Genomic DNA, 27,633 nt, shown 5'->3' with positions numbered 1-27,633 from the left:
GGGTCTGGGGCTTTGTCCCTGTACTTATTGAAGGCCAATTCTCTACCACTTGAGCTATAGCTCCATTTCTAGTTTTTGGTGGTTAATAAGAGTCTCACATACTTTCCTGCCTAAGCTGGCTTCAAACCATGACCCTCAGATCTCAGCCTCCTGATTAGCTAAGGTTACAGGCATGAACCACTAGTGCCCAGCTTGAATATTAGCCTTTTTTTTTTTCTTGGCATTTGACTACTTACTTCTTAGAGGTTTGACCTAGTCCTTTAGAGCTTTGATATTGGAGATTTGATATTTAGAGTATATTGTTCATTATATAATTGTTAATTTGATACTTAGAATATACTTTGGGAACATGCACTGAGGACAAATCCTGGAAATGGGTTCCAAGGAAAGAAGCTATCTCTCAGTGATGCCAGGCTAGGAGACTCATTTTATATTTATTTACTTATTTATTTATCTTTGCTGGTCCTGGCAGTTAGGTAGGGAAGTTATTTTAAATGGCAGTGATATCCGTTTTGTAAATGTACCTGTTTTAAAGTTTTCTAGTGCTTTCTCCCGATCACTCTGCTCTCTGTTTCCATGCAGAGACTCTACTGATATTTGTCGAAGAATCAGGTCACTTGATAAGTGGTCAGCACTGAAGCAAAAGATATAAGTTAACCAGACCACCATCAGTGTACTAGCAAATAGCTGAATTCAGGGAACAAACAGGGGAAATGCCATTGAAAATCTCAGGGCACACAGACACAATTGTAAACAAACTATTTGCTTGATGATTACAATGAAGGTAGAAAGGAAATACCTACACAGCTTTTCTGCTCACAAAGACAATGACCTTGTCTTTAGGTGACATACTCTCCAGGAACGTTTGGATGTGAGTTCGCTTCTCTTCCTCTGTGGTGATGATTATATTCTGCTTCACTGTGCTCACAGCCTAGAAGATTCAAAGATCACAGTGCCCAGTGAGGGAGAAATCCCTCAGCTGAAAAACCTGTCATTCACTGATGTACTGAAAACCCAAAGGCAGAGATCAGAGCAAAATTATCTATTTCTCCACAAGATTTATGGCTCAGCTTTCTGCTTTGATATTTTATCCACTCAAATGTTAGTTTAGGAACACCTACATTCCCTGTTTACAAAAATTAGCTTCCTGCTGGGCACAGGTGGCTTGTGTCTAATGTACTAATGCTACTCAGGAGGTTGATCTGAGGATCTGAGGATTCACAACCAGCCTGGGCAGACAAATGTGAGAGATTTTTCTCCCAATTAACCAGCAAAAACAAGCTAGGAGTGGAGCTATGGCTCAAGTGGTTGAGTGCCAGCCTTGAGTGAAAAAAGCTAAGCAAGTTTGCAAGGCCCTGAATTGAAGCCACAATATTGGAACAAAAAAAAAAACCCAAAATTATCTTGCTGACACACTTGGGGTAGTTTGCTTACAATAAAGTATGATAGATTATGACACTTGAGTATCAATTCAGTATTTGGCAATTTATTACAAAATTTCAAAATAGTTGGGTGCTGGTGGTTCATGGCTGTGGTCTTAGCTACTCAGAAGGTTGAGATTTAGAGAATCAAGGTTTGAGGCCAGCCCAGGCTGAAAAGTCTGTGAGACTGAATTTCCACTTAATTAGTAAAACACTGGGCTAGAGGCATGGCTAAAGTGGTAGAGTGCCACTTGTGAGTAAGAAAGCTGAGCAAGACTGTGGGTGAGGCCCTTAGTTCAAGCAACACACACACACACACACACACACACACACACACACACACACACACACACACGAAAATTCAAAACATTATTGGTAGCTGGGCACTGGTAGCTCACACCTATAATCCTAGCTACTCAGGAGGCTGAGATTTGAGGATCACAGTTTAAAGCCCGTTTGGGCAGGGAAGTCCATGTGATTGTTATTTCCAATTAACCAGCAAAAAAGCCAGAAGTTAAGATGTGACTTAAGGGCTGGGAAGGTGGCTCAGTGGTAGAGTGCTTGCCTTGCATGCATGAGGCCCAGGGTTCGATTCCTCAGCACCACATAAGCAGAAAAAGCCAGAAGTGGCCCTGTGGCTCAAGTGGTAGAGTGCTAACCTTGAGCTGAAGAGCTGAGGGACAGCGCCCAGGCCCAGAGCTCAGGCCCCATGACTGGCAAAAAAAAAAAAAAAGATGTGACTTAAGTGGTAGACCATCAGTCTTGAGCAAAAAGAGCTCAGGGACAGCGTCCAGGCCTTGAGTTCAAACTCCATGACAGGTGTGCTCGTGTGCACGCACGCACACACACACATGCACATGCACACACACACACACAAATATTATTGATGCCATTCTTCAATGCATAATGATGTAAAACATACATCTCCTCAAATAAAACAGATTTTGGTGGCATTCACAGAAGAGAAATACAAGGTATTTATATCATTTCCTGAATGTTCCTGACATTTTGTAAACTGCATTATTTTAGACTTAGAAACTATTTGTCAATTCATAGAGCTTAGTATAGACATGTCAAAATTAGCTATGAGTTTTATGGGGTGTTTTTCTGTTTCTGTTTTTGGTGTTGGAGGTTGAACCCAGGGCCTCCTCACACAGGCTAAACATATATCATACCACCCCTATCCCTTTTCCTATGTGTTTTAAATAAGAAAAGTTTAATAGTAATAAAAGAAAACAAGCTTACAATCAGATCCAACGTGCCAACATAGACAATCATTGGTTCTTTCAAATAAGATTGTGCAAGGCGACGGACAGCATATGGCCAAGTAGCACTGGAAACAAGACACAACAACATTACAAACTAGTGCATGGTAGTCCCAGCACTTAGAAGGCTGAGACAAAAGACTTTGATTCCAGGGCAGCCTGTACTACACAGTGAGACTCTGTCTCAAAAATTTTTTATTAAAATACATGACTAAATTTCCTTTAAAATACTACGAACTCAAGTTATTCATAAATACAATGTTAATATTTCCATTTTTCAATAAGTAAAATATATTTTATAAATAACCTTACTAAGAATTGTTGCTAGTAATGCGACTCAATGAAAATTTAAAATAGGTTTAATAAACAGTTCTTTATAGCTTGGCTCTGGTGTCTCATGCCTGTAATCCTAGCTACTCAGGAGGCCAACACATGAGGAGTGTGGTTGGAAGCCAGTCCTTGCAGAAAAATCTGACTCATCTTCCTAAAAATCAGAAATGGGGCATGGCTCAAGTTGTAAAGCACCAGCATTGAGTGAAAAAGCTAAAGGACAGTACCTAGACCCTGAGTTCAAACCTCAGTGCAGGCACACACAGACATATAAAAAGATTTGTATAATCCAAGGGTTAATGATCTCTACATTTTTAAGCAAATTTTAATGTATTAAAAGGTAATAAAGCAATCAGTGTTAGGTTAGTTTTACCTTGGCCTTTATAGACAAAAAAATTAATCTTATTCATACAAGGTTACTAGCAGGCAAAACCAGGCTCTTATGTCAAATACAAATTAATTTTAAATCAAAGTGTATCTAAATTGAAATGCTTCTTCAATCATGTATAAAATAATGGAAGTTGGCTGGGCACGGTGGCTCAGGTCTGTGATCCTAGCTACTCAGGAGGCTGAGATCTGAGGATCCAGGTTCAAAGCCAGCCTGGGCAGGAGAGTCCATGAGACTCTTATCTCCAATAAACACCGCTCAGAAAACCAGAAGTGGCACTGTGGCTCAAGTGGTAGAGCGCTAGCCTCAAGCTGAAGAGCGGAGAGACAGTGCCCAGACCTAGAGTTCAAGCTCCACGACCAACAAAAAAATAAAAAAATAAAATAATGGGAGTGACCACCTTCTGTACCTCCCAGTATTAAAATGAAATCGAACTTCTTTTTTAAAAGGGTAAGATTACAGAAAACCAGGAGATTTAGATTATTTTTCCCGTCTTCCTTCTCTCCTCCCCTCCCTCTCCTCTTTTCTCATTGTTTCTTTTTTCATTCATGCCAGGATTGAAGTTTGAACTCAGGACCTGGAAGCTATTTCTTAGCTTTCTCATTTCTAGGCTGGCACTCTACCATGTGAACCACAGCTTCACTTCTAAATTTTTAGTGGTTAAATGGAGATTAAGTGCATCAAGGACTCTCTTGCCTGGATTGGCTTTGAACCATAATTTTTCAGATTTCAGCCTTCTGAGTAGTTAGGATTATAGGTGTAAGCTTGCAGTGCCTGGCTTAGTATACTTCTTAAGTATTATTTACCCATAATAAATGAAGATAAAGGATATAGCCCAGAAGAAATGAGTATTTATAGATCAACTGCTCATAATTAAAATAATAATAATTACTTTCTCACTTTTATCTTGGATAAGAAAAAAAATCAGTATTCAAATGTTACCTCTAAGGACAGGTGAACCCTTTTTGTAATATAGGATTTGTCCATAAAGAGCAAACATTTTTGAATAAAACCCTATCTGAGCAGACGCTGGTGGTTCTTGATTATAACTAGCTACTTAGGAAGATGAGACTTGAGGATCCTAAAGCCAGCCTGGGCAAAAAAGTCCTTGAGACTCTTATCTCCAGTTAACCAGCAAAAATCTTGTGGCATAAGTGGTAGAGCACCAGCATTGAGTGAAACACTGAGAGAGAGCGCTCAGATCCTAAGTTCAAGCCCCAGTACCAGCACAACAAACAAACAAAACCCTATCTGTACCTACAGAAACCTGAAAGTCAAGAATAAAGTAGATATTGATACAGTGACACTTCACATTATTTTAGCTAATGCTCTCAAATATTGTGAAAAAATCAACTAAACAGAATGGGAATCTAATCTACCGACTTCATACAATAATTAGGTCAACCTACCTTGTCATAATTGTCTGTCTGTCTGGGCGCACATCTAACAAAATCTTCATTATTTGGGGTTCAAATCCCATGTCCAGCATCTTGTCTGCCTCATCTAAAACCTGAATTCACAGTGGAAAAAGGTGGCTGATCATGCTTTGTGTTTCTTAGGAATCTAATCTCATTTCCTCCCACAACCTAAGCTGCTAGAAATCAAGATAATGTGGAGCTACCTGCAGTTACCAGGTGTAACCAGTCCATTAATTTTACTTGACTTTCCAATTGCCCAAATCTAGTTATAAAATTAAAATGTCTTAGGCAGCCCATCAATGGCTCACACCTGTAATCAGGAGGCTGAGATATGAAAAGTATGGGAGAAAAGTCTGAGATTCTTATTTCTAATTAACCAGGAAAAAAAGTATAAATGGAGCTATGGCTCCAATGGTAAACCTCCATCCGTCTTTTTTTTTTTTTTTTTTTTGCTAGTCCTAGGGCTTGAATTCTGGACTCTGTCTCTGAACTTCTTTTTCTCAAGGCTAGTGCTCTACCACTAGAGCCACAGTGCCACTTCTGGTTTTTCTTGAGTTTATTGGAGATCAGACTTTCCTACCTGAGGTTGGCTTGAACTATGATCATCCGATCTCAGCCTCTTGAGTAGCTAGGATTATAGTCATGAACCACTGGCTCCTGGCTTAAAACCCCATCCTTGATAGAAAAAGCTAAGCAAGTCTATGAGGCCCTGAGTTTAAGTCCCAGAATCAGCAAACGCACACATACATAAAAATAAGCTGGGTGCTGGTAGCTCATGCCTGTAATCCTAGGTCCTCAGGAGGCTGAGACTTAAGGATGAGGTTCAAAGCTAGCACAGGCACTAAAGTCTGTGAGATTCTTATGTCCAAATAATCCAAAAAAGCTGGAAGTGGAACTGTGGTTCAAGTGGTAGAGTGACAGCCTTGAGAGAAAAAGCTAAGAAACAGTGCCTAGGTCCTGAGTTCAAGGCCCTCTACAGGCACACAGAAACAAATTAAAATGTCTAATCTAATTAACATGCTAAAGGGCATGAGAATCTAAAACTGGAATAGTAAGATAGGCAGCCATCCTAAAAAGTTTTCAACAATAGTTCATTGTCTTCCTATTACTCCAAACCCCCATTCCATATTACCAAATAGGTTACACTTTTCAGGTTGACAAAGTTATTCATTTGTAGGTCATTCAGTCTTCCCGGAGTTGCAATGATGATGTCTACACCTTTTGAAATATCTTGTATTTGTGCATCTCTATCTCCACCACCGTATATACAAACACTTAAAAAAAAATCCAGAGGATCATGTTTAGGCAAAGAATATCCTATTACAACTCAAAATCCCAATCAACCTAAGCATTTGGTACACAATAAAATGAACCATGCTCATACCGTTACTTCAACATGGCTACAGTTGGTTGATTGGATCAGGAGTGGGGTAGATGTCTGACCCACAATGAAGTTATAAAAATGCCGAACACTAAGTTAGACAAAAAGCAAGAACTCCAGTGGTTTTATTGTTTAGTAGAGTGATTACAGATAAAATGTATCAAAAAGCTACAAAGAGCAGGTGGTTCATACCTGTAATCCTCAGGAGGCTGAGATCTGAGGATCACAGATTGAAGCCCGCCCAGGCAGGAAAGTCTGTGAGACTCTTATCTCCAATAAACTACCAAAAATCTGGAAATGGAGTTGTGGCTCAAGTGGTAGAGTGCTAGCTTTGGGCAAAAGAAGATCAGGGATAGACTGCAGACCCTGAGTTCAAGCCCCAGGGGCGGGGGGGGGGGGCGTGCAAACACACACACACACATCTACAAAAAATTTTCCATGTTTTCCTTCTTTCTCTTCCTTCCTTCCTTCCTTCCCTTCTTTTTCTTTCCTTCTTGTTGGACATAGAGCTTGAACTCTGGGCCTGGGTGCTATCCCTCAGCTCTTCAGCTCAAGGCTAGTGCTCTACCACTTGAGTCACAGCACCCACTTCGGGCTTTTTCTGTTTATGTGGCTCTAAGGAATCAAACCCAGGACCTCATGCATGTGAGGCAAGCACTCTACCACTGAGCCACCTTCCCAGCCCCTCCATGTTTTCATTATGAACTACATGGTAAATTTTGGGGAAAAGATGTTGAATCTGATTTCTATAGGACACACAAAAATATACACATATATTGAAACATATGCTACCCTATTAAGAAGTATAATTTTGTTTTTATGAACTGATTAAAATAAATTTAATTTATAGGGCTGGGGAAGTAATAACTCAGTGGTAGAACATTTGCTTATTATCAAGTTCAAGATCTGTTTAATCTTTAGGATCACAAAAATTTAAATTCCAACAAATAAAATGTCTCCCCGATTCATGCATATGTGGGTATAGAAATGACCCTAGAAATGACTCACCTTTTAAGACCTTTATACGAATATTTAGAACACTCAGCTTCCACTTGAAGAGCTAATTCCCGGGTAGGTGTAAGGACTAACATGCCTGGTCCATTTCTTTTTTCTCTAGCTCTTTGAAAAGGAAACGTTCATATTAAAATCCCTGTCTCAGATGTCTGGTTCATTCATTCATGTAGAATTTGTTTAATTAGTTAAAATTAATTTTTGAGGTACTGGGGACTGGACTCAGTCCAAGATTGCTAGCAGTGAGTCTCAAAATGAGTCATAGCCAGACATCTTTGAGCTTTCTATCAGCTTAGGAGTAAAAGTTCCCTCAGTATGCTATAGACTTTGGTTTACTAATTATAATTCATATACCTAAGAAAAAGCATATGGTAGTATGATAAGTCTTTTCTTTTTGCCCTCCCTTCCTCTTTTCTTCCCTCCCTCTCTCCCTCCCTGTCCTTTTGTGTGCATACTGAAACTTGAAAACAGGGCCTCATACTCTTGCTTGGTGCTCTGCCCCTGGTGCTCTGCACCTCTACTTCCAGCTTTTTGGTAGTTAATTGGGTATGAGTCTCATGGATATTCTTGCCCAGGCTGGCTTTGAACCATGATTCTCAAGTCTCAAGACTCATTGAGTAGCTAAGATTACAAGTGTGAGCTACCAGAACCAGTTGGACAGGTTTTTATAAATTGTTTCAGATGACACAAACACAGTTTCTATCAAGTGGGGAAACAGAAAATAAGTGATATATATCACAACCCCAGTGAACAATAGGACACTAAGCCCTAATAGCTAATGAAAAGCCTATTGTCTATTTTATTTAATAGGACTTTTTCACTTAATTTCACATGTCAGACATTTTCTCACTGAAATAGAGACCTGTTTTAGACAACTTATTTGTTCAGTTTTATTTTAAATTTTTTACATAGGGCAACTTAAATAGTTTGATGACCATATTTCTCAAGACTTTTGGTAGACATAACCTGTTGCTTCCTGAAAGTGTTTTCCCAATTAGGACACTCCTTTTTTCTTTTACTTTTTTTTCTTTTTCTTCTTTTTTTTTTTTTTTGCCAATCCTGAGGCTTGAACCCAGAGTGCTGTCCCCAAGCCTCTCTGTGCTCAAGGCTAGTACTCTACCACTTGAGCCACAGTACTATTTCCGGCCCTTTCTGTTTATGTGGTACTGAGGAATTGAACCCAGGGCTTCATGTACACTAGGCAAGCACTCTACCACTAAGCCACATTCCCAGCTCTGACACTCTTTTTTTCTTTTGGTGGTACTGGGGTTTGAACTCAGGATTTCACACTTGCTAGGTAGGTGCTTTACTGCTGAGCCATGCCTCCAGCCCTTGTTTCCCCAATTAATATTTTCCTTTGCATGATATACTTTGTACTCTCTGTCAACCCTCCAAGCATCAATTAAACTCCTGAGAAGAAAATTCAGCCAATGGAATTCTTACACTGGTTGAGAGTCTAGATGAATAAATCCAGGCATTAAATATGACAGTGTCTTCCCTGTTCCGGTTTGTGCTACTCCAATAAGATCTATTCCTTGCAAAACTATTGGCCATGACTGTGACTGAAAAACAATGATAAATACAATAAATATAATAAAACAAAAAAGCAAGCACATTTTTTTTTGCATCCCTTATTGTCCCTTTTCTCCCAGCTCCTTTCAACAGATAGGTCGTGGGGCCTGAACTCAGGAGCGCTGTTCCTCAGCTCTTCAGCTCAAGGCAGTGCTCTACCACTTGAGCCACAGCACCACTTCCAGCCTTTTCTGCTTACGTAGTGCTGGGGAATCAAACCCAAGGCCTCATGCATACAAGGCAAGCACTCTACCACTGAGCCACCTTCCCAGCCCCAGATGGGGGTTTAAAAAATTTTTTTTTTCTTTTGCCTAGAGATAGACTCTCATAAGACTTTTTCCTGTCTGGGCTAGTTTCAAACTAGTATTACTGGTGTGAGCCATGGAACCTAGTATGTACCGTGGCACTCAGTGTGCTAACTTAACCTTAACTTCCAACAGTCAGATACTGCTTCAGGGAGAAAAAAAAAATCCCAGTCAGTAAAATGTGAGAATTTAAAGAAAGCATACCTGAATTGGTGTTGGATTTTGAAAACCTGCCTTTTTAATATTTTCCATCACTTCAGGGTAACTATGAAAGGCATCTTCAAATTTACAAGTAGGATTGGGGATACGACGTTTCTCACCATCTTTCAAGTCATCACATGTTATATTAAAATTTTCCTTCCTTTATAGAAAAATGTAAGGATTAATAACTTTATTCCTTAAGATTTTTGTTTCAAAATCTGCTCAAGTCATATCTTTTTTTTTTTTGGTCGGTCATGGGGCTTGAACTCTGGGCCTGGGCACTGTCCCTCAGCTCTTCAGCTCAAGGCTAGCGCTCTACCACTTGAGCTACAGCGCCACTTCCGGTTTTCTAGTGGTTTATTGGAGATAGGAGTCTCCTGCCCGGGTTGGCTTTGAACCACGATCCTCAGATCTCAGCCTCCTGAGTAGCTAGGATTACAGGCGTGAGCCACCAGCGTTCGCCTCAAGTCATATCTTGAAACTCAACTGCAACAGATTAAAACCAAACTGTTGGAAAATTCAGTGAGACATAGTAAGAAGGAGCCCATAATCCTAACACTTAGGAGGTCAAGGCAGAAGGACCACAGATTAAGGCCAGCTTTTGAGATACATTGCAAAGATGTCTCAAAATAGAGAAAAGGAAATAGAAACTGGTGCTCATCAATTTAAATTATATGGATGATGAATGAGCCAACAAAAGTAACCAAAATGAAAGATCATGAAAAATGAAACCAGAAAACCATGGGCTTCATAATTCAAAAGCACCTTGAGAACTGAGAACCTGCAATGATCTACATGTTTTTCCTTTTGTGGTGATTATAGGACTTGAACTCAGGGGCCTGGTTCTTGCTGGCATTCTACCACTTGAGCCACATCTCCAGTTCAGGTTCTTTGCTGGAGATGGAGTCTCTTGGATGTTTTTTGCTTGGTTGACTTAGGACTGTTATCCCCCCAGTCTCAGCCTCTCAAATAGCTAGGATTACAGGAGTAAGCCACTTGTAACCCAGGGGATTCTAATTGGAGGCCAACTTGGGCAAAAAAAAAAAAAGCAAGACTCCATCTCAATCAATAAAGCCAAGTATGATGGTATACACCTGTAATCACAGCTACCCAGAAGATCATTAGCATGAGGATTCAGGCCAGACAAGCAAACCCCAGGAAAAAATGTATTATACTACTTGAAAACTAACTAAAGCAAAAAGATGATTTGCTTAGGAACAGTTCCATCTATTTTCTTTTTGGTGGTACTAGGGTTTGAAGTCAAGGCCTTGCATTTGCTTGGCTGGCCTTCTACTGCTGAGCCATGACTTGGATGTTCTTTTCTTTTAGGGCCTGGGGACTATCCCTGAACTTCTTTTGCTCAAGGCTAGTGCTCTACCACTTGAGCCACAGTACCTCTTCTGGCTTTTCTGAGTAGTTTATTGGAGAAAAGAGACTCACAGACTTTTCTGCCTGGGCTGGCTTTGAACTGTGATCCTCCGATCTTGATCTCAGCCTCTTGAGTAGCTAGGATTGCAAGTATGAGCCACCAGTGCCTGGCCATGTCCTGGGGGTTTTTGATGACTCTTGCCAGGTATGTGCCTAAGGTACTATTATGTACTTTAAAATTCCAGTAGTTGGGCTAGGAAGGTGGTAGAGTGCTTGCCATGAGGCCCTGGGTTCAATTCCTCAGCACCACATAGACAGAAAAAAAGCTGGAAGTGGTGCTGTGGCTCAAGTGGTAGAGCACTAGCCTTGAGCTGAAGAGCTGAGGGACAGTGCCCAGGCCCAGAGTTCAAGCCCCACTACCAACAACAACAACAACAAATCCTGTAGTTTTAGGATCGCAGGCACAATGCACCAGGTGTAACTTCCTTCGTTGAGATTGGGTCTCTCAGACTTTCCTGTTTGTGCTGGCCTCAACCCGTGATTCTCCTGTTCTCAGCCTCCCAAGTAGCTAGGATGACAGCTATGAGCCACCAGCACCCATTGTCAAGTAGTTCCATCTTTAAGAAAGCCCAAAGATGGTGGTAAAAAAGAAGTAGTTCCTAAATGTATATCTAAAAGCCAAGTGTTCTGTCATGAAAAACATAAAGCCAAAAGGGCTAGTGGGTAGCAAGGTTCAAGTGTAAAGTGCTCACGTAGCAAGTGTGAGGCCTGGAATTCCAACTGTAGTACCAGCAAATAAAAAATAAAAAAGTAAATAAACACATATACTTCTTGTATGCTTCTTGTTGCTACTCTAGCCTCTTCAGTGTGTTGGTAGTGTGTGTGTGTGTGTGTGTGTGTGTGTGTGTGTGTGTGTGTGTGTGTGTGTGTGCCAGTACTATGGCTTGAACTCTGGGCCTTTAGCTCTCATGAGCTGTTTTGCTCACAGCTAGCCTCTTCAGTGTGTTGGTAGTGTGTGTGTGTGTGTGTGTGTGTGTGTGTGTGTGTGTGTGTGTGTGTGTGTGTGTGTGTGTGTGTGTGTGTGTGTGTGTGTGTGTGTGTGTGTGTGTGTGTGTGTGTGTGTGTGTGTGTGTGTGTGTATGCCAGTACTATGGCTTGAACTCTGGGCCTTTAGCTCTCATGAGCTGTTTTGCTCACAGCTAGAACTTTACTCTGTGAGCCATACTGCCCCTTCTAGCTTTTTCTTGGTTAATTAGAGATCAGAGTCTCCCAGGTTTGCCTACCCTGGCTGCCTCTGAAGAGATTCTCAGATCTCAGTCTCCTGAGCTAGGATTGTATGCAATCTGTGTTAATAAATCTGTATGGTCCTTCAGTGATGTTATAAATATCCTAATGACCTTGGCAGAAAAAAAGGTTTCCAGCTCTGCTCTGAAATAACCATTAGCAGCATAGCAGATACATAAGCCAGTTATCACGGTTTGCTGTCAACCGCTAACTACATAATCATATGCCATCCTTTTTTCTTTGGCCACTCCTGGGGCTTGAGCTTAGGGCCTAGGCGCTGTCCCTGAATCTCTTTGTACTTAAGGATAATGTTCTGCCACTTGACGCACAGCACCACATCTGGCTTTTTCTTAGTTTATCGGAGATAAGAGTATTATTGCCCGGGATGGCTTTGAATAACAATCCTCAGATCTCAGCCTCCTGAAGAGATAGGATTATAATGTGAGCCAGCAGTGCCTAGCTATATGCCATACATTTTGACTGGCAGCAAAGTAGGTCTGTTATACAATACTACAACTCCTCAACAATGCACTGTAGTGTTATGATACCTATAAAATTCATGTAGTAAGAGAAATTTTTCTGTTGTATTATAATCTTGCAGACCACTATCATGTATGAAGTCCATGTCACTTGATATCTCTGTTAGTACCTCCAGTTCCTCAATTATACAAGTCAGATTTAAGTACTCAATTGCTAGGTAGATACTGGCAGCTTACACCTGTAACCCTAGTTATTCAGCAGCTAAGATTTGAGGATCAAGGTTCAAAGCCAACCTGGGCAGAAAAGCCCACAAGACTTATTTCTAATTAACCACCAAAAAGCCAGAAGTGGGCTGTACCTCAAGTAGTAGAGTGCCAGCCTTGAGTGAAAAAGCTAAGGGACAGAGCTCAGGCCCTGAGTTCAAGATTCATTATTGGCACGCGCATGCACACGCACACACGCACACGCACACACGCACACACACACACACACACACACACACACACACACACACACACACTCAGTGGCTATATATGGCTACTCTAGACACAATAATAGACCAGTTTTCAACATGGTAGTATGATTGTTTTTGTTTTGTTGAGACAGAGTCTTGCTATTTAGCTCATGCTGGCCTTGAATTACCACCTTCTGAGTGCTACCTGTTGTATCCAATACTAATGCTTGAAAACATATCATGGAGGATACAACCAAGTTTTCAACTGAATAACCATTTATGTTTGCGTATGCAAATACAATCATATCAAATATACTTCAAATACCATCATATTAAATCCTTGCCTCAAGAATTAATTTCACCACCCATTTTCAAGCTACTGAAAGTGTATTCCTTTCCTAGTGAAGTTTCCTATTATGTTCACGTTTAAAAAATAGTTTAAGCCGGGTGCCAATGGCTCATACCTGTAATCCTAGCTACTCAGGAGGCTGAGATCTGAGGATTGAGGTTCAAAGCCAGCCCAGGCAGGAAAGACCGTGAGACTCCTATCTCCAATAAACCACCAGAAAACCGGAAGTGGTGCTGTAGCTCAAGTGGTAGAGGGCTGGCCTTGAGCTGAAGAGCTGAGGGACAGTGCCCAGGCCCAGAGTTCAAGCCTCATGACTGACCAAAAAAAAAAAAAAAAAAGTTCTGAATTTTGGGCTGGGAAGGTGGCTCAGTGGTAAAGTGCTTGCCTTGTATGCCTGAGGCCCTGGGTTCGATTCCTCAGAACCATATAAACAGAAAAAGCTGGAAGTGGCTCAAGTGGTAGAGCTCTAGCCTTGAGCTGAAGAGCTAAGGGACAGTGCCCAGGCTACCCACAAAAAAAAAGGAGTCTAATTTGGGACATAGTTTGTGTAGTAAGCTGATGTACTGAAGAAAGTAAATTTTTTATGTAATGTATCAACCTAAGTGACATAGACTGTGATAATGTGATATAGGAATATTAAGATTTCAAAACATACATTATTAATGCTGGTCTTTTATTTAAAATATATTAACATTATTTCAGGTGACCATTTTTCATAGTATATATAAAATACCTATTTATAAAACTTATAAAATGTTATGCTTTATGAATAACAAAACAAAAGAGAGTTTAGCCAGGCTCTGGTGGCTCACACAAGTAATTCTAGCTATGCAGGAGGCTGACATCTGAGGATATCAACTCAGAGCCAGCTGGGGGAAAAGGTCCTTGAGAGTCTTACTTCAAATTACTCACCAAAGAGTAAGAAATGGTAGCTATGGCTCAAATGGTAAGAGTGCCAGCCTTAAGAGAAAAAGCTCAAGGACAGAATGCAGGCCTTGAGTTCAAGCCTTAGCATCTGAACAAAATAACTACTGTTAATACTAACTATATAAAAACACACTTAAGCCAGGCGCCAGTGGCTCACGCCTGTAATGCTAGCTACTCAGGAGGCTGAGATCTGAGGATTGAGGTTCAAAGTCAGCCTGGGCAGCAAAGTCTGTGATACTCTTATCTCCAATAAACTGGAAGTGGTGCTATGGCTCAAGTGGTAGAGCACTAGCCTTGAACTGAAGAGCTCAGGGACAGCGCCCAGGACAGAATACAGGCTCCATGACTGACAAAAACAAAACAAAACAAAACAACACACTTAATGAGGTAATAAAACAAAATTACTCACCTCCAGGTGTCTATTTGCACTTGTGACATTGAGCTTGTTGTTTCTGACTCTACGTAAAAGTTTTTCTTAATTGGGGGTAAATCTAGGTACAAAGATGAAAACAAACTTTGATAAAATAATGACAATCAACATTTCATTAACATTTATTGAAAGCTACAGAAATTGATGTAAAGTATGTACTAAGTTTTCCATGAATGTGCTAAGTTCTTCATGAATAAATCTTAGACATTTTTATAGTGTTCCACTCTAAATCTCATTAATCCTAGTTAATAGAAGGCTAAGATCTGAGGATCATGGATCAAAGACAGCCTGGGCAGAAAAGTACATGAGACTCCAGCAACAAGCCAGAGCAGAGGTATGTCTACACAGAGTGCCAGCATTAAGCTAAAAAGCCAAGTGAGGGCATGAGGCCCCGAGTTCAAGCCCAAGAACAAGTATATGCACATGCACAAGCACACATGAGCACACACACACACACACACACACACACACACACACACACACACATGAGCACACACATACTACACACAAACATACTCCTTTTGGTTTCCTTTAAATTACATTCCTTACCCAGGAAAGGCATTTTTATAATTTCAAATAAGGGTAAACATGATTTTACAAGACATCAAGCCACCACAACTTTTAATTTTTAATTTTCCTTTCAAGATTCATATCTTTACTTTTTTTTTTTTTTTTTTTTTTGTCAGTCCTGGGGCTTGAACTCGGGGCCTGGGCACTGTCCCTGAGCTTCTTTTGCTCAAGGATAGCACTCTACCACTTGAGCCACAGCTCCACGTCCAGCTTTTTCTGTTTATGTGATCCTGAGGAATTGAAACCAGGGCTTCAAGCATGCTAGGCAAGCACTCTACCACTAAGTCACATTCCCAGCCCTACTTTTTTTTTTTTCCTAAGTGCTAGAATTGAATCTTGTATACACTAAGTTCTAGGCCACAGACTCCAGTCCCCCTACCATTCTAATAAAGAATTAAATTTAAGCCGGGTGTGGGTAATCCTAGCTACTCAGGAGGCTGAGTAGCTTTGAACCGAGGATATCGGTTCAAAGCCAGCCCAGGCAGGAAAGTCCGTGAGACTCTTATTGCCAATAAAACGCTCAGAAAACCGGAAGTGGTACTGTAGCTCAAGTGGTAGAGTGCTAGTCTTGAGCTGAAGAGCTGAGGGACAGCGACAAGGCCCAGAGTTCAAGCCCCATGACTGACCAAAGAAAAAAAAATTAGGGCTGGGAAGGTGGCTCAGTGGTAGAGCGCTTGCCTTGCATGCTCGAGGCCCTGGGTTCGATTCCTCAGCACCACATAAGCAAAAAGAAAAAAGCCGGAAGTGGCGCTGTGGCTCATAGTGGTAGAGCGCTAGCCTTGAGCTGAAGAGCTGAGGGACAGCGCCCAGGCCCAGAGTTCAGGCCCCACGACCGGACCCAAAAAAAAAAAAAAAAATTAGATTCTTATTCTGTCTGAGACATATATATTTCTGTTTGACTTACTATTATCCTATTATCTTTAAATAGTCCATCAAAGGAGACTAGACTTCTTAAATGCTTATCTTCCAAATTTAAATCCTTTCCCTAGACTCATTTATAATAAATCTGTACAACACATCTATTATCTGGAAATTTAACAGCCAGAGGTGCTGACCAACAAATATTTTGTTCATTGTATATCTAGGGCTTGAGCCTTTTTTTTTTTGAGCCTTTCAAGCCCTCTGTTCTGGGGCTTGAACTCAGAGCCTTAGTGCCATCCCTGAACTTTTTTTTTTGGGTCTGGTTGTGGGGCCTGAACTCTGAGCCTGGGCGCTGTCCCTCAGCTCTTCAGCTCAAGGCTAGTGCTCTACCACTTGAGTCACAGCGCCACTTCCAGCTTTTTCTTTTTTGCTTATGTGGTGCTGAGGAATCAAACCCAGGGCCTCACGCATGCAAGGCAAGCGCTCTACCACGGAGCCACCTTCCCAGCCCATCCCTGAGCTTTTTTGCTGAAGGCTATTGTTCTACCATTTGAACCACAGCTCCACTTCTGGCTTTTGTGTGTGTGTGTGGGGGGGGGTAGTTAATTATAAATAGTCTCATGGGCTTTCCGCCTTGGCTGGCTTTGAACTGTGATCCTCAAATCTCAGCCTTCAGAGTAGCTAGGATTACAACATTAGCCAGTAGGGCCTGAGCTTTTTAATTTTAAATAAAAACTGATGCACTGCTGACACATTCTCAAGTGTCAAGACCAGTACCCAAAGGGGTGGTGGCTCACGCCTATAATCCTAGCTACTCAGGGGCTGAGATCTGAGGATCAAGTTTCTTGCAACCAGCCTGGGCAGAAAAGTCCATGAGACTCTTATCTTCAATTAATCAGGAAAAAAGGGGCAGAAGTGGAAGTGTGGCTCATGAAGTAGAATACCAAGTGAAAAAGCCCTGAGCATGAAGCCCTGAGTTCAAGTTCTAGTAGTAGAACAAAAAAGCCAGTGCCCAAGTTTATTATGAACATTAATGTATCACCTGAAAAATCTCATTTGCTATTCAACCCAACTGGCTAGACCTATATACCTATAATCCTAGTACTCTGGAAGCTAAGGGAGGTGGATTAGGAGTTCAAGGCCAGTCTAGGGTACAGAGGAAGTTCAAAAACAGCCTGAATTATTATTGCTAGCCTATCTTTAAAAAAATACAAAAACTCTGTAAAAATAAAAATCAATCCATTTCAGTAACTGTTATCCTATCCTTCTGAAAATGTATGACTTTTTAATTTTAGGTCAGTATATAAGTAACAATCAATTTTTTTCCTTTTATATTTTTTCTCCCCAGTACCAGAGGCTTGCTTGCTGGGATGGTGCTCTACCTATGCTGGTGCCTAGGTTTTTGCTGGTTATTTTGGAAATGAAGTTTCTCAGATTTTTCTGCATTTTTTAAACTGGAATCCTCCAGATCTCAGCCTCCTGAGTAATTAAGATTCTAGGTGTGCGGGGCTGGGAAGGTGGCTCAGTGGTAGAGCGCTTGCCTTGCATGCATGAGGCCCTGGGTTCGATTCCTCAGCACCACATAAGCAAAAAGAAAAAAGCCGGAAGTGGCGCTGTGGCTCAAGTGGTAGAGCACTAGCCTTGAGCTGAAGAGCTGAGGGACAGCGCCCAGGCCCAGAGTTCAGGCCCCACAACCGGACCCCCCCCCCAAAAAAAAAAGATTCTAGGTGTGGGTGCCCAGCACCACCTTGTAATTAGTGTACAAGAGCATTTCATTCTGATGTCCATATATGCACGCAATGTTTCTTTTTTTTGTTAGTCATGGGGCTTGAGCTCTGGGCCTGGGTGCTGTCCCTCAGCTCTTTAGCTCAATACTAGTGCTCTACCATTTGAGCCACAGTGCCACTTCCAGTTTTCTTGTGGTTTATTGGAGATAAGAGTCTTTCGGACTTTACCTGGGCTGACTCTGAACCATGATCCTCAGATCTCAGCCTCCTGAGTAACTAGGATTGATTAACAGGCGTGAGCCACTGGTGCCTGGCTTGGTTTTCAATTTAGAAAACAAGTCATAACACAGGCAATATAGAAGCTCTAGTGATCTTGGAACTTAAGGCAAATTAAGTTTTGCTATTTTTCATGAGCAGGTCCTTGCTAAAAGTAAGTCAGACATTTCATAAAGCCTAAGAACTGAAATAAGAAGCCCTAAAACCATGTGTAAATATTAAGGTGCTGCACTGACCTGCCCACTTTTTTTTTTCCCACTTCAAAGCATCTTCTCGAATCTGGTCCCAGTCTATCAGTGGCTGGTCATCTGTTCCACTGTCATTTGCATTTACCTCTTTTTCAACAGAAGGCTGGAACTCAAGAACACCTGTTTAAAAATATTCCTATAGAGTTAATTGTATAAGAAATCCCAATCTATTCTATGTTTGTTAATAAATGGATGCTAATGATGGAAATACAGAATTTGAATGTTGGTGGCTCATACCTGTAATCCTGAGTACTCAGGAGGCTGAGAGCTGGAGATTATGGTTCAAAGCTAGCCTCGGTAGAAAAGTTCATGAGATTCTTATCTCCAAGTAGAACTGTAGTATAAGTAGTAGAGCACTAGCCTTGAGCCAAAAAGCTAAACAAGAACATAAAGTCCGGTGTTCAAGCCCTAGTATCAGAACAAATTTGTTGTTGTTGATCATGGGGCTTGAGCTCAGGGCCTGGGTGCTGTCCCTGAGCTGTTTGCTCTACCACTTTGAGCCACAGTGCCACTTCCAGTTTTCTGGTGGTTAACTGGAAATAAGTGTCTCACAGATTTTCCTGCCTAGGCTGGCTTTGAGTAGCAATCCTCAGGTCTCATCTTCCTGGGTAGCCCGGATTCACAGGCATGAGCCACTAGCACCTGTGTAGAACCATTTTTTTTTTTTTTTTGCAGCTTTTATACTACCACGACAGAGAGGCTATCTTGTCATTATTTACTGTCTTAGACAAATTCAGTTTTTTGAAGAAGGGAAGAAAAATAGTAAGAAGTATCTAGCAGGTATTAACTTCCTGTTATATTACTGAATTTTTTTTTTTTTTTTTTTTGGGTCCGGACATGGGTCCTGAACTCTGGGCCTGGGCGCTGTCCCTCAGCTCTTCAGCTCAAGGCTAGTGCTCTACTACTTCAGCCACAGCGCCACTTCCGGCTTTGTTTTTGCTTATGTGGTGCTGAGGAATTGAACCCAGGGCCTCAGGCATGCAAGGCAAGCACTCTACCACTGAGCCATCTTCCCAGCCCCATATTACTGAATTTTTATAATGGTTTTATAAAGTCAGATATTACCCTTGAAGGAGATATAATGTAGCCCTAGCATTTAAAGTTTCTATTTCTTAGAAATACTAAGGGAAAACATTTTTATCTGAACCCAGGCTTTCAAGGTTTGATAGTGTTTCCCCCCCCCCTTTAGTGTAAATATATTTGAAGTTTAAAATTTTTCAAATAATTAAATAATTTTTCTTTTTCTTTTGTACTTTTAAGGGCATCAACTCAGGGCCTGGGTACTGTACCTGAGCCTTTTCATTAATGCTGGTGCTCTACCACTTGAGCTCCAGTTCTTCTTCTGGATTTTGGGTGGTTATTTAAACTCTCCTGTCTGGACTGACTTTGTATCACAGTTCTCAGATCTCAGCCTCTCGAGTAGCTAGGATGACAGGCATGAGCTACCAGTACCCAACTAATTGAGTTATTTAAGCAAGAGTCTGAGCTGGGCACTGGTGGCTCACATTTGTAAATCCTAGCTACTCAGGAGGCTGAATTCTGATAGATTACAGTTTGAAATCAGCCAGAGCAGCAAAGTCACTGGGATTCAATGTCCAATCAACTGGCAAAATGCTAGAGTGAGCTGGGTGCCCGTGGCTCACACCTGTAATCCTAGCTACTCAGGAGGCTGAGCTCTCAGGATCAAAGTTCAAGTCAGCCCAGTCGGTGAGACTCGAATCTCCAATAAACCACTCAGAAAACAGGAAGTGGCACTCACTGTGGCTCAAGTAGTAGAGTGCTAGCCTTGAGCTGAAGAGCTGAGGAACTGTGCCCAAGCCTAGAATTCAAGCCCCACGACGGACAAAAAACAGAAAACAAAACAAAAAAATTCTAGGGTGGAAACTTGACTCATGGTAGAGCACCAGTCAAACAAACAAGCAGAGCAAGCAGGAGGCCTTGAGTTCAAATCTCCCAGCACCCTCCCCTCCCCTTTCCTCCCCACCCCCCCCCCCCACACCAGAAAAAAACCAACACTGAAAGTTTTATTTCTAAAGTACTTCAACAGGCAAAAATTACTTACCACTTTTGTGTTCTGGATTGTAATTTTCATGTTTTTTTACAAAATTATCTATCATTGCTTTTGCTTTTGTCTGCATTGCCTTATTGCCAAAAATTTTGACTTCTGCCTCAGGATTTCCTTTTGTTATCTATGTACAAGGAGAAAAATAGATGAGACTCAAGTCTCCTTACTTGCTCCAACTTTCCAACAGTATGAAAGCAAAGAAGTCATAGTATGGCTTCCATCCAGTGTCTAAGTGTCTAGTATGAATGGACACTGTTTATATATACTGTAGGATTTGCCTCAGGGGAAGATGCAAGCTGGGTGTGCTGGCTCACACCTGTAATCCTAGCTACTCAGGAGGCTAAAATCTGAGGATCTTTGAGGCCAGTCTGGGCAGAAAAGTCCCTGAGACTCTTATTGCCAATTAACCACTAAAGAGCTGGTAGTGAAGCTGTGGCTCAAGTGCTAAAAAGCCAGTCTTGAATGAAAAAGCCAAGCTAAGGAACAGTAATCAGGCCTTCAGTTCAAGCCCCAGAAACAGCATCAAAACAAAAGCACAACTTAGGCAGGAAAGGAATAGGCCATAGTCCGTTGTAGAAAGAGTGCTGATTGTGGTGGAGAAACAGTTCATGGGGACAAGCATGGAAGCAGGATGCACAGTTTAGGGAGAAAGCAAGTGATGGCTTTTCCCTTGTAAAGTACACAGATAAAACTCAGCAGCAGAGGAGACAGGACAGAGGGAAGAGCCAGGGAGACAACAAGCAGTGTCAAGGCTTTAAGCTGGGAGTTCAGGGAGGAAGTTATTTCTTGGGTATGATCAATATCCCACAGAGATCTCTCTTTCTCCTGTGTGTGTGTGAGAGGGGGGGGGTCAGGCAGACAGACAGACAATCTATGCATGTGCATGTTCACACACGTTAAGATACTGGGCCATGCACTGATATTTGGGCTTTAAAAAGGGTCCCTTAGCTTTTTTGTTAAAAACCTGTGCTCTACCACTTGAGCCATAGCTCTACTTCCAACTTTTTGCTGGTTAACTGGAGATAAGAATCTCTAAGGAGCCAGGTGATGGTGGCTCACATCTATAATCCTAGCTACTAAGGAGGCTGAGATCTGAGGATCACAGTTCAAAGCCAGCCTGGGCAAGAAAGTCCGTGAGACTCACCTCCAATTAACCACCAGAAAACTGGAAGTGGTACTGTGGATCAAATGGTAGAGTGCTTGACTTGAGCTGAAGAGCTGAGGGACAGTGCCCAGGTCCCGAGTTCAAGCCCCATGGCAGACAAAAAAAAAAAAAAAAAAGATCTCCAAGGACTTTCTTGTCTGGGCTGGCTTCAAATTGTGATCCTCAGATCTCAGCCTCCTGAGTAGCTAGGATTTTAAACCACTAGTGCCTGGCTTGATGTCTATTTATTTTTTAGATAGCATTTCACTTTGTAGTCCAGACTGACCTTGAACTTGAAATCCTCCTGTCTATACCTCCTGACTACTGGGATTACAAACAGACATCATTACAGCTATCTGAGATTTTACCTACTTATTTTAGTGTGCGTGCGCGTGCGCTTGTGCCCACATGCATATGTATGTGTATGTGTGTGTGTGCTGGTAGTGGGGCTTGAATTCAGGGCTCATGCTCTTGCTTGGCTTTCTCACTCAAGGCTGGTGCTCTACCACTTGAGCCAAACATCCACTTCTGGCCTTTTGCTGGTTAATTAGAGATAAAGGTTTAATAGGCTGGCTTTGACCATGATTCTCAGATCTCAATCTCATGAGTATCTAGCATAACAGCTGTAAGCTACCAGCTCCTTGCCTAATACTATTTTAAATGGAGAATATATCTGAAGATTTTTTTTTTCTTTTGTGCTGGTCATGGGGCTTGAACTCAGTACCTGAGCACGATCTACCACTTGAGTCACAGTTCTACTTTCTACTTTTGGTTTAGTGGTGGTAAGAGAGTCTCATGGACCCTGCTTGGGCTGGCTTCAAACTATGATCCTTAGATCTCAACCTCTTGAATAGCTAAGCCTACAGGTGTGAGCCACTAGCACCCAGCTATCTGAAGATTCTTTCCCTTTTCTTCCTCCTCCTCCTCCTCCTCCTCCTCTGTTTTGTGGGTTGTAGGGCTTGAACTCAGGGCCTGGGTGCTGTCCCCGAAACTCTTTGTGCTCAAAGCTAGTGCTTTATCACTTGAGCCATAGAGCCACTTCCCATTTTTGAGTGGTTAATTGGAGATAAGAGTCTCATAGGGACTTTTCTGCTTGGGCTGGCTCTGAACAGCGATTCTCAGATTTCAGCCTCCTGAGCAGCTAGGATTACCTTATTTGTAAGAGTCACAAAACTTACACCTGACCAGATTATAATCCAGATAAATTCTGGATAACATTGTATGGAAAGTTCTGACAACTTATTCTACAGTATATTAATGAACTAAGTAGAAAACCAAGTTGAATGAACAATACTTTGAGGGCTTAAGTACAAAGATGATTTACCTGTATTCTGGTGTTTGTTGTATTTTGGATTTCTCGTATTTTTGTCCCTCCACGACCTGTTTTTAAAAAGAAAGGTATGGCTAAAGGCATGGCTCAGCAGTAGTATGCCTGTCTATCAGGTACAAAGCCCAGAGTTCAAACCTCAGTACTGCTCCCCACAAAAAAGGACAATTAGGGCTGGGAATGTTGCTTAGTGGTAGAATGTTTATCTAGCAGGCATGAAGCCCTGGGTTCGATTCCTCAGTACCACATAAACAGAAAAAGCCCTAGGTGGCGCTGTGGCTCAAGTGGTAGAATGCTAGCCTTGAGCAAAAAGAAGTTGAGGGACAGTACCCAGGCCCTGAGTTCAAGCCCCAGGACTGGAAAAAAAAAAAGGCCAATTACTCAGGAAACTGAGGTGTGAGAATCAAGGTTTGAAGCTAATTAAGGCAGAAAAATCCACGAGACTCTCATCTCAAACAAAAAGCTGGAAGAAATGGGTCAAGTGGTAGAGCACCAGCCTTAAAAGCTAAGGGACCAGTGCCAAGATCCAAAGGTCAAGCCCTAGTACTGGCATTAAAAAACTAAAACAAGGGAGGGGGGAGGAGTTGGGGAGATGGGGAGGGAAGGGATGGTAGGGGAAAAACAGAGGAGGTAACACTATTCGATAGGAAATGTACTCATTACCTTACTCATGTTACTGTAACCCCTCTGTACAACATTTTTACAATTAAAAAAAAAAAAGAAAGAAAAAACCCTAAAACTAAAGGTTGGGTACAACATTTTTACAATTGAAAAAAAAACCCCTAAAACTAAAGGTTGGGTGCAAGTGGCTCACACCTGTAATTCTAGCTACTCAAGAGGCTGAGATCTGAGGATCCTGGTTTGAAGCCATCCTAGGAAGGAAAGTCTGTGAGACTCTGCTCTGCAATGAACCATCAAAAAACTGGAAGTGGGGGCTGGGAAATGGCTCAGTGGTAGAGTGCTTGCTTCATGTGCACGAGGCCCTGTGTTTGATTCCTCAGCACCACATAAGCAGAAAAAGCCAGAAGTGGTGCTGTGGCTCAAGTGGTAGAGTGCTAAACTTGAGCCGAAGAGCTGAGGGACAGCACCTAGATTCAGAGTTTAGGCCCATGACCAGCAAAAAAAAAAAAAAAAAAAAATCTGGACGTGGTGTGGCTCAAAGTGGTAGAGTGCTCGCCTTGAGCAAAAAGAGCTCAGAGATAGTGCCTAGGCCCTGAGTTCAAGCCCCACAGCTGACCAGAAAAAAAAAAGAGCAAAGTCAAGTATAGTGGAACATGTCTATAATCCCAGCTACTTGAAAAGAGAGGCAGGAAAAATATAGGTTTGAGGCAAACCTGGGCAAAGCCTCCTTCCCTCTTCTTTATTTTTTGGTCGGTTGTGGGGCTTGAACTCTGGGCCTGGGCATTGTCCCTCAGCTCTTCAGCTCAAGGCTAGCATTCTACCACTTGAGCCACAGCACCACTTCCGGCTTTTTCTGTTATGTGGTACTGAGGAATCGAACCCAGGGCCTCATGCATGCAAGGCAAGCGCTCTACCACTGAGTCACCTTCCCAGCACCATTATCCCCTCTTCTACTTCTGTTTTTAGTCCTCTCCTCTCCCCCTCTCTCTTCCTCATCCTTTCCTTTTTCCTTGTTTATTTATTTATGGTACTCTGCCTTTGAGATCCTGGTTCAATTCTCAGTATGACACACACTAAAGGCTATGGGGACTAGAATAGGGTTCAGTGATAGAGCAAATACTTAAAACACCTGAGTTCTTGGATACTATCCTCAACTTTACAAGAAAAAGAAAAACAGCAAAAGACTTAAATACACAGAATAGATATATCTCCAATGATACACAAATGGTCAGCAAGTCTATACCATGTTCAACATCACTCATCAGGTAAATGCATATAGAAACTACAGTAAAGGACTGCCTCATTCCTGTTAGTATACCCATTCTTTCTTTTGTTCCAATACTGGAACTTGAGCTCAAGGGCCTCTCAACCCTTGAGTTTCTTGCTTAAGTCTAGCATTCTACACATGAACCACACCTCCATTTTTGTCTTTTTGCTGGTGAATAGGAGATAAAGAGTCTCCTGGACTTTTCTGCCCTTGATGCTTTGATGTTTACATCTCAACCTCTCAACTAGCTAGGATTACAGGTGTAAGCTACATGCATCCAGCAGGATCTCCTTCCCCATTTTTGTGCTGGTCCTGGGGCTTGAACTCAGGGCCTAGGCACTTTGGTGCTCAAGGCTAGTGCTCGATCACTTGAGCTCCATGTCTGGCTTTTTTTTTTGGTGGTTAATTGGAGATAAGAGTCTCATGGACCTTCCTGCCTGGGCTTTGAATCTTGATTCTCAGATCTTAGTCTCCTGAGTATCTAGGATTACAGGCCTGAGTCACCAGTGCCTAGTGAGTTTGCCCATTCTAATTTGAGATTTGAAATCAGGGGCTTGCAATGGTAAGCAAACACTATCACTGAGAGCGCTATGCTCTATGGCCACTATTAAAAAAAAATTTTTTTTATTGATGTGTGTCAATGTCTAGTGCGTTGGGGTCCCTGGGTAAGGGTCACAAAATCACCAGGACACAGGGGATGCAGCGTGCAAACAACAATTGCCACTGCATGCTGTGCTTTATTGTTAGTGGGTATTTAAAGACAAGCAAGCATAATCTTTGCCAAGATTTGGTCAGAAGACATTTACACAAAAAAGTTCCACAGATACATTTTTGCTTGACCTATGAGACAAGCTCAAACCACTTCTCCAATCTCAGGAAAATGCTTGACCAGTTGTTCATCTATGCTTAAGCAAGCAGAAGAGCTATTTCCTTAGCTCTCAGGAGTCTGTGACATGTGTTTTGAGATAGGGAGAGAGAACATTTTCCCTCTCTAACCTGGCGTTCCAAGAGCTTTCCTAATCCCAAACACAGTCCTCAGATAATCCTGAGGCTGGAGCCTGCATCATTCTGCCCCCTCAACATAGACCCTGAGTCTTCACAGATGTGGATTGGAGAAACTGAAATCTATGTGACTGTAAGTCAGTATAACCTACTGGTTATATCATTTCCCTACTGCTATGTCATATAGTATGGAGTTCTTTTAAAAAAAGTAGCAACAACAACAACAAATGGTCACAGAATTCACCAGTCCTACTTCTGGGTTCAAAAAACTTAAAAGCATCCAAAAGAATTCATTCAAAAGAATTCAAAGCAGGGAGTCAAACAAATAGTTGTGTTGTATTCATACTAGTAGTCTGCACAAGTGGGGTCCAGTGGTTCATGCCTGTAATCCTAGCTACTAAGAAGGCTCCCATCTGAGGATCAGGAAGCAAAGCCAGCCTCCCCATTAGCTAGAATTGCAGGCATGAGCCACCACTGCTTAGTTCTGGTATAGTTTTAAGTCTTGGGAGTTCTGTAGCAGAACATTGTGTTCATCATGACTATTGTACCACAGGCTTAAAAATAGGTAAGGTCATACCTGTAATCTTCACTACTCAGGAGGCTGAGATCTGAGATCTTGGTTCAAAAGCAGCCAAGGCAGGAAAGCCCTTGAGACTCTTATCTCCAAAAAGCTAGATGTAGAGCTGTGGCTCAAATGGTAGGGTGCAACAAAAACCAAGAGACAGCACCCAGGCCCTGAGTTCAAGCTCACTTCTACAATCCTACCTGCTCAGGAGGGTGAGATCCGAGAACCCCGATTAGAAGCCAGCCCAGGCAGAAAGGTCTGTCGGACTCTTATCCGCCAATTAGCCACCTAAAAGCAGGAAGTAGAAACATGGCACAAGTGGTGGAGAGCTAGCCTTGAGCGAAAAAGCTAAGGGACAGTGCCTAGACCTTGAGTTCAAGCTCCAGTAACAGGCAGGCGCGCGCGCGCGCACACACACACGCGCGCACACACGCGCGCGCGCGCACACACACACACGCCCCCCCCCGCCCCCCACAGAGTTATTAACTCTAACCCAGTCGAGGGTGACTCAGAGCTGCAAAAATACCTATTTGGGAGGATGAGATCTGAGTTCAAAGAAAGCCTGGGCAGACAAATCTAAAGAGAATCTTATCTCCAAGTAACCAGCAAAATTCTGGAGGTGGAAGTGTGGTTTAAATGGTATAGAATCAGCTTCCAAACAAGAGAATGAAGCCTTGAGTTCAAGCCCCACCAGTACCATCACAAAAGGAAAAAAGTGAACACTAATACCTTAAGAGCAAAATGTTGTAATTTATGCCCAGTCCTTGTAATCATTTAAAAATGTTTTTTAAATGGATTTGTAAGTTAACATAGAACAGCATGTCATTCTCCAGCAGATCAATGATCGCAGGTAAAGTCGAACTCAGTGCAAGGCACAGCAGATGTTCCGAGCAGCTCCCCACTAAATCCCGCGGATTTCTCGGAGCTCTCCTCAAAATTAAAGGCGACTGGAGCCTGAGCAGGTGAGGAGGCGGCACCTCGCCGAGCCGCCCCGCCCCAGGCTCCCCGCGTCCGCCCGCGATCGGCCCCCGCACCCGCACCCCTTCTCCCCGCCTCACCGATCACGACGCCCACCAGGTCGTTCTTCAGTCGGAAGCAGAGCGGCGGTTCCCGACGGCCGGCGGACCCGGCTTCCGGGGGCCCGGAGGGCTCCCTCCACTCTCCACCTCGCCTGCCCCGACTTCCTCCGCGACCTCTTCTACTGGGCTCCCCCGCCGGCCGCTGCTCCTGAGCTCGGTACCCTGCGGAGCTCCGGCGGGAAGCAACGACCCAGCGGGGGGCGTTGGCTCCTGCCGATTGTCTGGACATGGTTCTGAGAAAGATCCCGCGAGTGCCCCGTAGTTTCCGTGGGGCTCTGACCCCGCCCGCCCCGTCGG

The 27,633-nt window shown here is 42.5% G+C and overlaps 1 protein-coding gene across 3 annotated transcripts in view; it reads right to left on the bottom strand.

Moving 5' to 3' along the window:
- The window catches only part of Ddx43 (DEAD-box helicase 43), a 36,678-nt gene extending 9,045 nt beyond the window's left edge, over positions 1-27,633 (bottom strand). The window contains exons 1-13 of one of the 3 annotated variants that reach the window (XM_070012185.1): positions 27,316-27,633; positions 22,800-22,855; positions 20,329-20,455; positions 18,255-18,386; positions 14,564-14,645; positions 9,296-9,452; positions 8,658-8,776; positions 7,212-7,322; positions 5,955-6,096; positions 4,814-4,914; positions 2,667-2,754; positions 804-931; positions 525-634 (exon numbers count right to left, since the gene is read on the bottom strand). In XM_070012185.1, coding sequence (XP_069868286.1) covers positions 525-634; positions 804-931; positions 2,667-2,754; positions 4,814-4,914; positions 5,955-6,096; positions 7,212-7,322; positions 8,658-8,776; positions 9,296-9,452; positions 14,564-14,645; positions 18,255-18,386; positions 20,329-20,455; positions 22,800-22,855; positions 27,316-27,565 — 1,603 coding nt within the window. In that variant the 5' untranslated portion in view covers positions 27,566-27,633. Of the gene's footprint in view, positions 1-524; positions 635-803; positions 932-2,666; positions 2,755-4,813; positions 4,915-5,954; positions 6,097-7,211; positions 7,323-8,657; positions 8,777-9,295; positions 9,453-14,563; positions 14,646-18,254; positions 18,387-20,328; positions 20,456-22,799; positions 22,856-26,457; positions 26,476-26,986; positions 27,008-27,315 lie in introns of those variants that run through there. The other 2 variants (XM_070012186.1, XM_070012187.1) reach the window with 2 other exon arrangements.

Source organism: Dipodomys merriami, unplaced genomic scaffold, assembly GCF_024711535.1.
Source record: "Dipodomys merriami isolate MVZ:Mamm:240054 unplaced genomic scaffold, mDipMer1.0.p SCAF_89, whole genome shotgun sequence".
In the NCBI taxonomy this organism is placed as follows: domain Eukaryota; kingdom Metazoa; phylum Chordata; class Mammalia; order Rodentia; family Heteromyidae; genus Dipodomys; species Dipodomys merriami.
The sequence above is the reverse complement of the archived record's forward strand: the minus strand, read 5'-3'. Positions and strand labels throughout refer to the sequence as shown.